Below are 13,451 nucleotides of genomic sequence, written 5' to 3' on the forward strand. Positions count from 1 at the left end.
CGGATCCTCTCTTTTCCTCTCTCTCTCTCTCTCTCTCCTGTCTCCGTCAGACTCAGCAGCACGCTAAACAGTGGGCGGGGCTTCAGGTGATTATGCAGCAGCTGATCTGATCTCTCTCTCGTCCGGTTACACTTCACTCGCGTTTATATCCATATGGATCAGATCCAGCTCTCCTGATCGGCCTTTATAGAGAGTACAGATCAAACTATTAAGAGTGAATATCGGCCCATAATGATCTGCGGCCAATCGATCGGAGCATCCCTAATTATTACCGGACATTTTGACCGGCAGGTTTTGAATTTACCGTTTTTTAATACATTTTACCAGCTAAAAACCGGTAATTACCGGCTAACGGAAACCCTGACATACACATACACATACAAACACGTACATACATACATGTATATAAAAAAAAATAAAAAAATACATTCATAGTCCCGCCTTTCTTCCTAACTCACCGACTTAAGTTCAGCTATGTAGGCTATCACAGAGCCCCAGACAGATTCAAACATTTCTGAAGAACCCCTCAGGTTATATTTAATCTTCTCCAAGTTCAGGTATAACATTACATCTTTAATTACATGACATTACATTGCATTTAGCTGACGCTTTTATCCAAAGCAACTTACAATAAGTGCATTCGACCAAGAAGATACAAACTTGAAGAAACAGAATCATATAAGTACATCAGGTTTCATAGAGCTAAAACATTTCAAGTGCTACTCAACTGGCTTTAGATAAGTCCTTTATTAGTATATAAGTGCTTTGTTCGTCATTTTATTGCTCGAAGTGGAGTCGAAAGAGATGAGTAGCCATCTTTAAGCCATAGAGATGCTTTACTGTAGGTGCTATTGAGGATTTCCATTCAAGGAGTATTCTTCTACGTGCTAATAGAGATGCAAAGGCTATACTGTCCTTAGTTTTCCTCCTCATCATTCGGTGGCCAGGTAGTACTCCAAAAATGGCAGTTTCTGCACATGGTGTCAATACCACGTCCAAGGCCTCAGCAAGGTGTTTGAAAATGCTTGTCCAGTATCCTTGTAGGCGAGGACAAGACCAAAACATATGAGTCATGTTTGCTGGTGACATGTGACATCTGTTACAGGTATCCGTGACATTTGGATATATTTTGGAGAGTTTAGAATTGGTGTAATAGATACGGTGGACAACTTTTAGTTGTATAAGATTGAGCCTGGCACAGGACGTACTATTGTTCATTCTCGCTAATCCCAGACATCATCATCTATTGCTTGGACTAGTTCCTCTTCCCAATCTTGTTTGATTTTACCAAGAGATGTTTCTGTGAGACGGGAGACGGAATTGTAAATTCTTGAAACCAGACCTTTTTCGGTTGTTAGAGTGTCCAGAATTGAGTCAATTATTGAATCCGGAGGGATATTGGGGAATGAAGGGTTATTTAGTTTAACCCAGTTACGGACCTGGAAGTAGCAAAATAGATGAGAGTCTGGGAGGCTAAATTTGTCAGAGAGTTGGCTAAAGCTACCGAAAACATTGTTAATGTAAAGGTCCCTTACTCTGATAAAGCCTTATCTCTGCCACATAGAGAAGGCCCCATCAGTGTAACGGCCCCTACACACGGCGGCGTGCGTTGAAGCTTCAACGCTTCTGCCCATTCACTTTGAATGGGGTGACGTCACACTTCGCCGAACTGCATTGTGGGATCAAAGCGTAGCTTTGCTCGCGTTGCTCGCTTCAAAAGTTGAGCAATGTTCTACTTTTGAAGCTTCAACGGAAGCGTCAGCCAATCGAATCATATGCCAGTACAAGCTCTAGCCAATCAAACCGCTGCTTGTGTGTCCGGGGCGGGAGATTCATGTGATTGGTTGTTGGTCGAGCGTCAGACATGCCCGCCGGCAAGCTTCAACGCACGCCGCCGTGTGTAGGGGCCGTAAGGGGGGAGAAAGAGATGGTTGTTGCGAATGGGACTATGAATAGAGGATCCATGAAGTCCATGAGCACTTCTAAATTGGGAACATATTCTTAGGGTGGAAACAACTATCGGGTTATTCGAATATTGAGTCGGCCGGCTGGGTAATGTAAGCAAAGCCAAAAGTGAGGTAGTAGGACAGGATTTGGCTTCAAGCTCACACCAACTCAATGTTGGTTCCTTAATCCATAGAATTATTTTGTGGATATTGGCTGCCCAATAGTAGTGTCTTATGTTTGGAAGCGCCAATCCTCCTGTAGATCTGTGCCTTTGTAAAAGCTCTCTCCTAATTCTAGGAGTCTTCCCTTGCCATCAAAAAGAGGAGATTAGTGTGATTTGGGTATGAAGACATTTTTAGATTTTTTTAAATCAATTTAGCCACAGTATAATCCCCAATGTCTGCCCCACTATTCACACATAGCCTTAAAGAAGTTGAAGTAAGATTGTAGCCTCTGGAAACGTAATAAATATCTGCAAACACACACCACATAATACTGAAAGCTGTGTGGCTTTCAATAATCAGACAGAAGAATAACAGAGCAGTGGATTCACTCTGTGTGTGACTTGAATCTGTTTAAGGATGACAGTGAGAAAAAGCCTCCTGGGGTTCCTCAGCCCAAACCCTGGAGACAGCCCCCAGAGGTGAAACCCAAACCCACCATCACCATTCCTAAAGCCCCGACACACATGGAGGAAGAGGAGGAAGACGACAAGTTCATGAAAGAGCTGCAGGTATGTGGTTTCCTAAAACTCAATTTCAGGAATATGTTAGAGCAGCTGGAAAACATATTTAGCACCCATTTATTCTTTGAAATCGGCAGTCAATACTTTTACAGGATATGCTGTATATGTGAGATTAAAGATAGCCACAAGATAGAGCTGCTGTCATGGAATTTACCTTGATTATAAATTATCTATACATCAATAATTCTGATAATTCCGGTCAAGGGTTATTCATTTCACTCAGGGCCCGATCGACCCACATACACACCCCCATGTTTAATGAAAAGATGAGTTAATGAACATTTGTTTAAACACTGTTGTGTTTATGGATATACAGATTTATATGATATCACAAATGTTTTATACTATTAAGATACTATTTACAGAAAAAAGGATGAAAAGAAACACAGGAGGCACCTTTGGGCCCATTTAGTGGTTTACCTATCGAATGTGTAATTAATTAAGGTTCCACACAGTTCGTGAGTAATAACCGGAAGTACTGTATGTCAGAGAGAGGGAGAAAGAGATGGTTATACTTGAGATATTTAGACACAAAACAACCACAAACCTTACCCATCCATAACATTTGGGGGAAATCTACCAATAAAGTTAACTTAGATTAATGTATTTTAAAATACAATTACTACAGAGTTGAACACAGACAGAATCTCTCAGGCCAAGGAAAGATCATGGTCCAGAAAAGTGACCTACCTACCACAGCTATGCAGACGAAACTCTGATCCTGTCCTTTCCCCCGTCTGAAACCGGGGTGGACGCACGAATCTCAGCTTGTCTGGCCAACATCTTTCAGTGTCTGCACATCACTTGAAACTCAACCTCGATAAAACAGAAATGCTCTTCCTTCCTGGAAAGGGCTCTCCCGTCCATGAACTTACTATCAACATTGACAACTCAGTTGTTACGCCGACTTGGACTGCAAGGAACCTGGGTGTGATACTGGACGACCAATTGTCCTTCGCTGCCAACATCGCTGCGACAACCTGTTCCTGCAGATACACACTTTACAACATCTGGAGGATACGCCCCCTACTGACCCAGAAGGCAACGCAGATTCTGGTCCAGGCTCTTGTCATCTCACGCCTGGACTACTGCAACTCCCTCCTGGCTGGACTACCTTCATGTGCCATCCGACCTCTACAGCTCATCCAGAACGCAGCAGCTCGACTGGTTTTCAACCTGCCCGAATCCGCCTACCGTGCCGTGAATGGATCAGGCCCATCCTACATACAGGACCTGGTCAAACCATACACCCCAACCCGCTCACTTGATCTGCATCGACCAACCGGCTCGCTACTCCATCACTACACCTCAACAAAAACACGACTGTTTGCTGTTCTGGCTCCTAAATGGTGGAATGACCTCCCCATCGACATCCGGTCAGCAGAAAGTCTATACATCTTCCGTCGCAGACTGAAAACACACCTTTTTCGACTGCACCTCGGCCAATTAAATCTCTATACATATTGTAATAATGTACTAGCACTTAGAATGGATTGGCTTAGTTGAAGCTAATGTACTAGCACTTAGAACGGATTGGCTTAGCCTTAGTTGAAGCTAAGGTATTAGCTCGTAGAACGGAATGGCTTTGTTGAAGCTAATGTACTAGCACTTCGAATGGTTTGGCATAGTTCAAACTAATGTACCTACATCAGGGATGCAAACTTGTCACCTTTCGGCGAAATTCGCCGTTTTGAATCCAAAATAGGTCGTTTGTGTGATTCATGTAGATCTGCAATAAAAATATTTTTGGGGTATGCGTGTTATGTGCCATCATGACACGCATGGTGTTCTTTTTTTATATATTATAATGAAGCGCGAGCTGTGTGCTCGAGTCTTCCTGCCTGTCGTCTCTGCTCATGGATGTATAATAAGGCTCTGCTGCTCCGGGATGATGGTCTAGCTTCAGCAGCTACATTACCTACGGTGCGTTCGTTAATATTAACTGTGCGGTCCGGAGTCACTGTGGCACAGACTGGACCGCTGGTGAACAGCTGTTAGAACGGGCCGTTCAGGTGTTCAGAGCAGAGCTCCCTGTCGGAGCGGCAGAGCGTGATGTGCACTGAAAAGTGTTCCTGTCGCAATATTATCGTTGAGCTAGCTAACTAGCATACATTGTCACTATCTGCTAACGTTAGCTTTAGCCTTCGTTTTCAAATCGTTTTAAAAGAGTAAAAGTAGAAGTACTCAGGTCTTGTACTTGAGTAAAAGTAGAAGTACTCAGGTCTTGTACTTGAGTAAAAGTAGAAGTACTCAGGTCTTGTACTTGAGTAAAAGTAGAAGTAGAAGTCCTGCATTCAAAATGTTCCTCAAGTAAAAGTAGAAAAGTATTCTCATCAAAATATAGTTAAAGTAGCGACAGTAAAAGTAGTCGTTGTGCAGATTGGTCCATTTCAGAATAATATATATGATATGTTTTATAATGATTGATCATTGAAGTGTTCTCAAAGCTGGTAAAGGTGCAGTTAGTTTGAATGACTTTGTATACTGCAGGGTAGCTTGTGAATTTACTCCAGGTGGAACTAAAGTCTGATTTAACACTTGATTATATTTCACATCATTCATCCACATCTGTGAAGTAACTAAAGGTATTAAATACATGTAGTGGAGTAGAAGTACACCATTTACCTCTGAACTGTAGTGGAGTAGAAGCACAAAGTAGCAACACATTGACTACTTAAATAAAGTACCTCAAAATTGTACCCAAGTATAGTACTTGTTGAGTTTATGAACTTAGTTACTTTACACCACTGGCTATACAGATAGAAAGACTAAGCCTTGCACAGAGGCATGAAAATACATTTTCAAAATGCTCAACAGTGCTGCCAAAATTATAAACTGACTGCTACACAATTAAAATAAATGCTTTTATATATTTCTATTAGATGTGACTCTTTGGCGTTTCTGTTATTAACTGCTTTAGTTGTTCTGACTGCTAAAATCATCTGTTATTCCTCATTTTAAAGCCGATATTCCGTGGGGTCGGGGGGGTCGGATCCTTGTCACCTTTTTCATACCTGATGAGTTTGCATCCCTGCTACATGATTCTTGTTACTCTGTACTCTCCTGGTTGAATCAAATCAAATCAGGTTTTATTTATAAAGCACATTTTAAAAGCGATTTTTGGTCGAGCCAAAGTACTGTACATGTAATAAAAAAACACATTACTATAAAACACAATAAACGACAATAAATTACAACAGATATAACTTTAAAAAACAAAATAAGAATAAAACACACGGAAAAGTCAGGAGTCGTGCTCCGCTCTAATTAGAAAGCCAGAGAGAAGAAGTGTGTTTTTAATGTGGATTTAAAAACCCCTAGGGTCTGGGCCGACCTCACATGGAGGGGCAAAGTGTTCCAGAGCCTAGGGCCAGCTGCTGCGAAGGCTCGGTGCCCTCTGGTTTTTAGCCTGGTCTTGGGCACTATCAGCAGCAGCTGGTCAGCAGACCTTAAAGCTCTGGCTGGGGTGTAGCACTGGAGCAGTTCAGCTATATAGGCCGGAGCCAGCCCATTTAGGGCTTTAAAAACAAATAATACTATTAAATTCAATTCTGAACCGAACTGGAAGCCAGTGTAATGAGGCCAGAATAGGGGTGATGTGGTCGCGCTTTTTGTGACCAGTCAGCAAACGTGCAGCCGCGTTTTGGACTAGCTGTAAGCGTTTGATTGAATGCACTTATTGTAAATCGCTTTGGATAAAAGCATCTGACAAATGAAGTGTAATGTAATGTAATGTACTATATTTATACCATTCTGTAGCATTCAAACAAAACAATTATAAATGTCCTTGATGAACACTCCATCTTGAGTAAAATCAAATTGATTAAAAACCGCAACCGTATACCATTCACACTTTTAATAAAACACTTGAACACCAAACACAAAAGGTTATATCTTAATTTCTGACTCTATGACGGCCTGTATTACAGGCTTCTATGTGTGGTCAATGAGGTGGAAATAAATGATCTGGTTAAATCAATGTGTTTAGAAAATAAGTGCTACCATTTGAAGATAGAAGAGTTTATTTCAATGTGTAAATAGAGAAGAGAACAGGATCCAGCGCTGGAGGCGAGCCTTTGTTAATTACTATGAAAGTTGCTCAGTGGAGCGTGAATCCAAAAGTACAGTACAGTCTGGGCCTGTAGAGATGCACACTTGTGTTCTCCTAAAGCCTGTTTACTGATTATTGTGTTCACATTTGTATTGTATGAGATACAGCATGTGTAATGACTATAGATTCATACAAACAAACATGACCAAATAGCTTTAATATTCGTTGAAAAAACAAGCTGTGGATATTCTATTTTATTTCTCATTTGTGATAAGACTTCATGAAACTAAACTGGTGCTTCCTTTCTGTAACCTCCATGCCTGTCTTCTTTTGGGAAACCTACCCCCATTTAACAAAGTGTTTAATGTTTCCCTTTCTATTATAGGTGACTAAAGCACTGTCAGGTATTCATTTGCCAGGTGGAAATAAACAATGGAATGGAGAGATGTCTCAGGTGGCCAATCAGAAGCCTTCAATGATGGCAGCATATGATCACCAATCAGCTCATCAGATGGGAATTTCAGAACAAATTGAAGTTAGTAAAGAACATGTACATTCTCATAAGAAAAAAGGACTGGAGGAGAGTCTGGTTAAACAAGGGTATTCCCTAAACTGTGCAGCAGTAGAGAAGATTGTACAAAATGCTCAGACTGCCCAGAGGAAGGAGGTACCAACACCAACCCATAAGAAAGCAGGCAAGGTGGAGGTTCTTACAGCTATAACTTCACATAAAGAAAATGTTCTTACTTTGAAAAGTCCTGATCGGATTAATAAGGAGTGTGTTGGTCAAATGAGTTCACCTACCACAGCAGAGAAAAGGAAGGTCACCACCATTGTTACTCTACATAAAGAAACCATTCAAGCCACTGACCTCACAGGTCCTGACGCCACAAAAGAAAAAGCTGTCAAAGAGAAACCAGCTGAGGAGAAGTCAAATATGACAGTAGCAGAAACATATGAGAAAGAAGACTCCCCCAAGGATGGCTTGATACAGTCCCAGGAGAAACTCCTTAGCTTAGATCAGTGTGTAACTTCTCCACATGTCCCAAAAATGTCCCCCAGCAGGACGGTCAGCCACAGCAGCAGGCAGCAGAACCTGCAGCCTTCCCAGGACACGACCCAGGACACGACCCAGGACACGACCCAGGACACATCCCAGGACACATCCCAGGACAGGTCCCGGGACACAGAGGAAGGAGGGAATCTGAGCCCTGATAGTTTGGACAATGAGGGACCTCCTCCTCCTCCTCCTCCTCCACCTCCCACAGGTCAAATCCACCTGATAATCACCAAGAGCCACAGAGTCTTGGATGGCCCTGACACACAGTCTGGGTCTGGGGACAGCAATGGTGAACTCACTTATGTCTCGTATGAAAACCAAGGTTTTGAGGACAGTGATGACTCTGATAAGAAACCTATAATTGTGATCTTGAATGAGCCTATGGACATCCAGTCAGCCTACAAGCGTCTGTCTACCATCTTTGAAAGTGAGGAACATCTTGATAAGATTCTTTCTACAGAAAGTGTTGTGGATGAAGATGAGTTTCATTATGAAGAAGACAAACAGGAAATGAGAAAAATTGGCAACAGTGACATCAACACGGGTTTAGAGATCACAGGAAATGGTCAGATATCTCTACACATGCAACAACAAAGACCTTCAGCAGGTAGCAGCACAATACCTGAAAACCAGGACCAGGGTGAACCAGATTTCCTTAAAAAGCCAGAGACCAAACGAAAGTTCAAATTTAAGTTCCCCAAAAACAAACTGAGTGCAATTAGCCGGGCCATACGAACAGGGACGACCAAAACAGGAAAGAAGACTCTGGAGGTTGTTGTCTATGAGGAAGAGGAAGAGATAGTATTGGACAGCAAGTCAGCGAAGGAGACCAAGAAGCAGACAAAAGAATCCAAGAGGTCTGAGACCAGCAGTCCCAGACAGGTCAACTCTGGTGAGAGAGACATCCAGGTGTCCCTTATCACTGTCAGCAGACCCTCAAAGTCACATGGCCGGGCAGAGAGGCCCTGCAACAGTACGCTCGACTCTATAGACAGTCTAGAAGAGTCCATTAAACAGCTGGAGATCAGTGTAGACAGCATGGCGGGCCCCCCCTCCCCCTGCAGCATCGGGTCTTTACCGCCTCAGTCCCCTGATTCTTCCTTGGACTCCACTGACAGAGCTCAGTCTAAAGTCAAACGGGAAAGGGAGAGAAGCCTTTCCAAGAGGCCAGCCTCTCAGGTCCTCAAGGGCCCCAATCCACCTCAGAGTAAGAGGTCCAAACCACAGCCTCCACCTGACACAGGGAAAAGCTCCACCATGAAACAGGTCTGATGCTGCTCTGCCTGCTGCTGGTGGTGGGCTGCTGGTGGGCTGCTGGTGGGCTGCTGGTGGGCTGCTGGTGGGCTGCTGGTAGGCTGGTGCTGGGCTCTCTCCTCCCTCTGCCCTCCTCTTTCCTCTTCTTCTTCTCTTTCCTGTTATTACACCTGCACTGTTATTAGATCAGTATAACCCAGGTAACACCAATATTTCACCCATATTATAGAGTTATTACAGAGTTATTACAGAGTTATTACAGAGTTATTACACCAATGTTCCACATGCACACAGCATGCCAAATGACTGTATCCCCCCAGGATACACAAACAATTTAAGGTTTAAGGGACGTATGCCCAATAGGCTGTTTAAAATGAACAATAAACACTTTTTGTGTTATCTTCAAGAAATGATCCTTGGAACTGTTCAAACGTTGCACCCTCCATCTGTGTGTGGGGTGTCTGTGCTCAGACTGAGTGTTCCTAGAACTCACAGGAACATTATTTCTCTGTGACTTTCTGCCACTCCCTTCCATGAATCGTGCCTCAGGGATTCACTAGAGTAAAAATATCAGATCATATTGACGGCACAGTCCTCTCATACAATCCTGTCTTTGGTCATATTCTTTAATATCATCTAAAGAGTTTACTTAGACTACTCAATTGTACATTTTCCCTCCATGTGCTGCTTGGGTGAAATGATGTTTCCTCCTTATCAGTCCTAGTCCCGCCAGTCTGTCCTAACTTCCTGTCTGTGTGTTTCTCTCCTCTGCAGACCTACAGCTCCAGTTCTTCTGCTCAGAGGCCCCTCACCAGGTCCTGCCACACGTCCCCCTCTGGCCCCCCAGAGAAGGCCCATAAGGGCCCGAAGCAGCCCGGCCAGGTAATGAGCTGAAAGCCTGAGCAGAGGGGGGTTAGTGTAACGCTCCTGCACGGGGTCTCTGGGTGTTCTTTAAGAACCTGGTGGTGGTAACTGACAGAGGATGAACCGATCCCTCCATTAGTGACATCAGTCGAACTTAACAAATATGGCAACTTTAATATAAGAGCACATGTACTGAACAAGGCAAATGAAAGCCTTCTAGTGCGTTTAAAAAAACATTAAAAGCATTTAAAAGCCAAGGGAATACAAAATGTAACAAGCCGGGTATAAAATACTAGAATAAATGGTAGAGTTCAGTGTGAGATATGAGAGTTCTTTGTTTGAATGAAAGGCAGCAGAAACATGTAAGTCTTCAGCTTTTATTTGAAAGCGGTTAGAGTGACAGCAGACCTGCAGGGTTCTGGGAGTTCCAGATATACGGAGCATAATAACTGAACGCTGCCTCTCCATGTTTAGTTTGACTCTGGGCACAGAAAGCAGACATGGTTCATAAGTTAGCAGGAGATCAGAAATATATTTGAGCAATCAGTGCTCTGTAAACCAGCAGCAGCAGTATTTGGAACTTATTTGTAAGTTATAGTTAAACATAAAGTGCTTGGATGCGGGGTGAACTGCATGTTTTAGATAGCATAGCTTTGATAACATCTGAGTGATGTCACTATGCAGTGGGGTTGAATGTGTTGAGCTCATTTCTGTGGTGGTGCTGTCTGGATCTGAGGGTCTGCCTCCACTTCTACCTGTCTGTTTCTGGCTGTTCACGCTCTGCAGGTTCACTCTCCGATGCTGATGTGTTGAAACTCAACCCTGCTGATTGAGTTTCCAGATGAGTGTGATGCTGTCCTGCATGTTCACTGTGAACTGATGTTCCTCTGGACAAAAACTCTTGAAACCTAACACATAGAAGCCCCCCTCTAAACATACTGTATGATAGTTTCCATGTCTGGAAAATCCCTTTAAATCAATGTCAAACATTTACATGTGTTGACATGTTGAGGTGCAACAAAACATCAACAAGATCTTTCTGAAAGAATACAGTATTTCATGTCTCTTAACTTTCTATCTTTTCCCAGACTGGTTCATTTCAGAGAAAAAGCACTGCATTCTAAAAATGAACATTTATTCAGAAGTCCAGAGAATCCTAGGAGTGTCTGTGTGATATGTGATGCAGATGTATTACCTCGTAGCTGATCAACAGCATGTAATAGTTTATAGGCTTCAGTGACATCATAGGAGAGGAACTTCACATGACACAGACCTTCATTCACAGCACTGTGTTGCCAAATGTTGTTCATTCAAACTGAAACAAAAACACTTTAATGGGGAAATATGCATAAGTGAAGCACCAGCAGCGAACCACTGCAGCAGGGGGCTAATGCCGCTGAACTACATACTGTAGCAGCGACATGAACTGTGACATCACGACGAGGCTGCTGGAGGGCTCTGCTTGGTGAAAAGAAAACTGGTTTTAAGTGGTAAGCAAGCTGAGCCAACTTAGATCCTAACTAGCACCAGCACAGAACCAGAACATAACTCATCTGAGTGGAAAAGGATGCTCAATTCCACCATTTCATGTTTTGTAGGGGTTAGGGGAAAACCAAGCAGCTCCTAACAAAAGAGGTTTACAACAAAATAAATGCCATTACAGATTTTTGGAGTTTTATTTGAGTTATTATATATTGTCTTTTGTCCAAGAGATGCTGATTTCAAACCGTTGTTATGAAAAGTTACAGCATTTCCTGTTTCAGCTGGAGAGAGGGCAGTTTGTCCCAAAGCGTGCTGCTGTTTGTACTCCCTCCACCTTTAGGAAGGGGGCCGCGTGCTGCTGTGAAAGAGACTCCAGACAGTCATTCCTTCACGGGGTGGGAGTGGGTAGGGGGCGGTTTCAAATTGGGCCAAAAAAGAAAACAATTCTTGGTGTGAGGGTATTGAAATCAAGCTGGCCAAACCCAGACACATAAGCTGTAGGAGTATGGAGTGTGTTCTCTTCTGCTGTGTGTGTTTCTGCTGACTCGCTGTGTGTGTGTGTGTGTGTGTGTGTGTGTGTGTGTGTGTGTGTGTGTGTGTGTGTGTGTGTGTGTGTGTGTGTGTGTGTGTGTGTGTGTGTGTGTGTGTGTGTGTGTGTGTTTCTGCTGACTCGCTGTGTGTGTGTGTGTGTGTGTGTGCATGTGCGTGTGCGTGTGTGTGCGTGTGCGTGTGCGTGTGTGTGTGTGTGTGTGTGTGTGTGTGTTTCTGCTGACTCGCTGCGTGTGCGTGTGTGCGTGTGCGTGTGCGTGTGCGTGTGTGTGTGTGTGTGTTTCTGCTGACTCGGTGTGTGTGTGTGTGTGTGTGTGTGCGTGTGCGTGTGCGTGTGCGTGTGTGTGTCCACAGGCTGTCAGGGAAAGAGCCTCTCAGACCCCCTCCTCTGGGAAACCCTCTCTTCTTCCTAGCCCTTCAAAGTGTCCGTGGTCTCCTTCCTCGGCCCAGCTCTCCTCTTCCTCTCCCTTTGTCTCTCCCCCTCGCTCCCCCTCTCCTTCCTTCTCCTTCTCCCCTCCTCCTCACAAGTCTTTAATCCTGTCTCTGAATCTGAGTCGTCTCCTCCCCTCGTCTAGCCACTTCTTGTTGCCATCCCACGCTGACGTCCCCCCTGCCCAGGGGCCCCCCCGCAGCAGCAGCAGACGCAAGCCCCCCCTTGCCTTCACCTCCACCTCCCCACACAGCTACTACTTTTCTTCGTCCTACTCTTCATCCTCGCCCTCCTCCTCCTCCACCTCCTCCACCTCCTCCTCTCTGTCCCCCACCTCCTCCCCATCCTCCTCCCTCCTCCCCACCGCGGTGAGTCCTGGGCCGAGGAGCATCCAGATGTCAGCGTCCAGCCTGCACTCTCCAGGCGGGGGGGGCAGGAAGCGCAGCGGAGGTCAGCAGGTCCTGCGACCGGGGGAGGGCTCCAAGGACGCAGCGTGATGCTCCATCAGACTCCGTGGGGGGGGGGGGGGGTGCTCACCTGTCAACAAGTGGTGGGTTAGCTTGTAGAACAAATGTAAAATATCTGGCCTGAGTCTGTTTTAGTTCCAAAACACACTCGAGCCCCACCGACACACAGGCATGTTGCATTATGGGATGTTTCAGCGTTGCCCAGGTGTGTCTTTATTGCTGTTGAAGTCAGCACAGGCAGATCAGAAAGGTGGAGCGTCACAGGGTGAGTCCACTAAAGAACACACTCAGCGTGACAGACACATGAAGAAGAGCTTTGGATTGGATACCATAGATATACAGTTTTGCGGGGGGGTCCATTATAGTGCCGAATGATTTGAGGGGAAATAATGAATGCATGTGATATGATTCTATATATAAAAAGGAATGATCATTTTTGTGGCTAATCAAAGAAATAAAACCTAAAACTGGGTTTAAAACGTTGGGGCACGCCAATCTTAAGGCAGGAACAATGTCACTGAACGTCTGTGTTCATTTGTTTTTTATTTTCTTGTATTCCAATAATACAATTCATCGAGAACAATGGTTTCACCTTTTTCCTT

The 13,451-nt window shown here is 44.2% G+C and overlaps 1 protein-coding gene across 1 annotated transcript in view; it reads left to right on the top strand.

Annotated features, from left to right (window-relative positions):
• Positions 1–13,434, top strand: part of LOC117473292 (sickle tail protein homolog) — a 160,939-nt gene extending 147,505 nt beyond the window's left edge. The window contains exons 21-24 of the mRNA XM_034118809.1: positions 2,528–2,680; positions 7,129–9,069; positions 9,832–9,948; positions 12,235–13,434. Of these exons, the coding sequence (XP_033974700.1) occupies positions 2,528–2,680; positions 7,129–9,069; positions 9,832–9,948; positions 12,235–12,879 (2,856 nt within the window). The 3' untranslated portion in view covers positions 12,880–13,434. The remainder of the gene's footprint in view (positions 1–2,527; positions 2,681–7,128; positions 9,070–9,831; positions 9,949–12,234) is intronic.
• The last annotated feature ends 17 nt before the right edge of the window (positions 13,435–13,451 follow it).

This window comes from Trematomus bernacchii, unplaced genomic scaffold (assembly GCF_902827165.1).
Source record: "Trematomus bernacchii unplaced genomic scaffold, fTreBer1.1, whole genome shotgun sequence".
NCBI classification, from domain to species: Eukaryota; Metazoa; Chordata; class Actinopteri; order Perciformes; family Nototheniidae; genus Trematomus; species Trematomus bernacchii.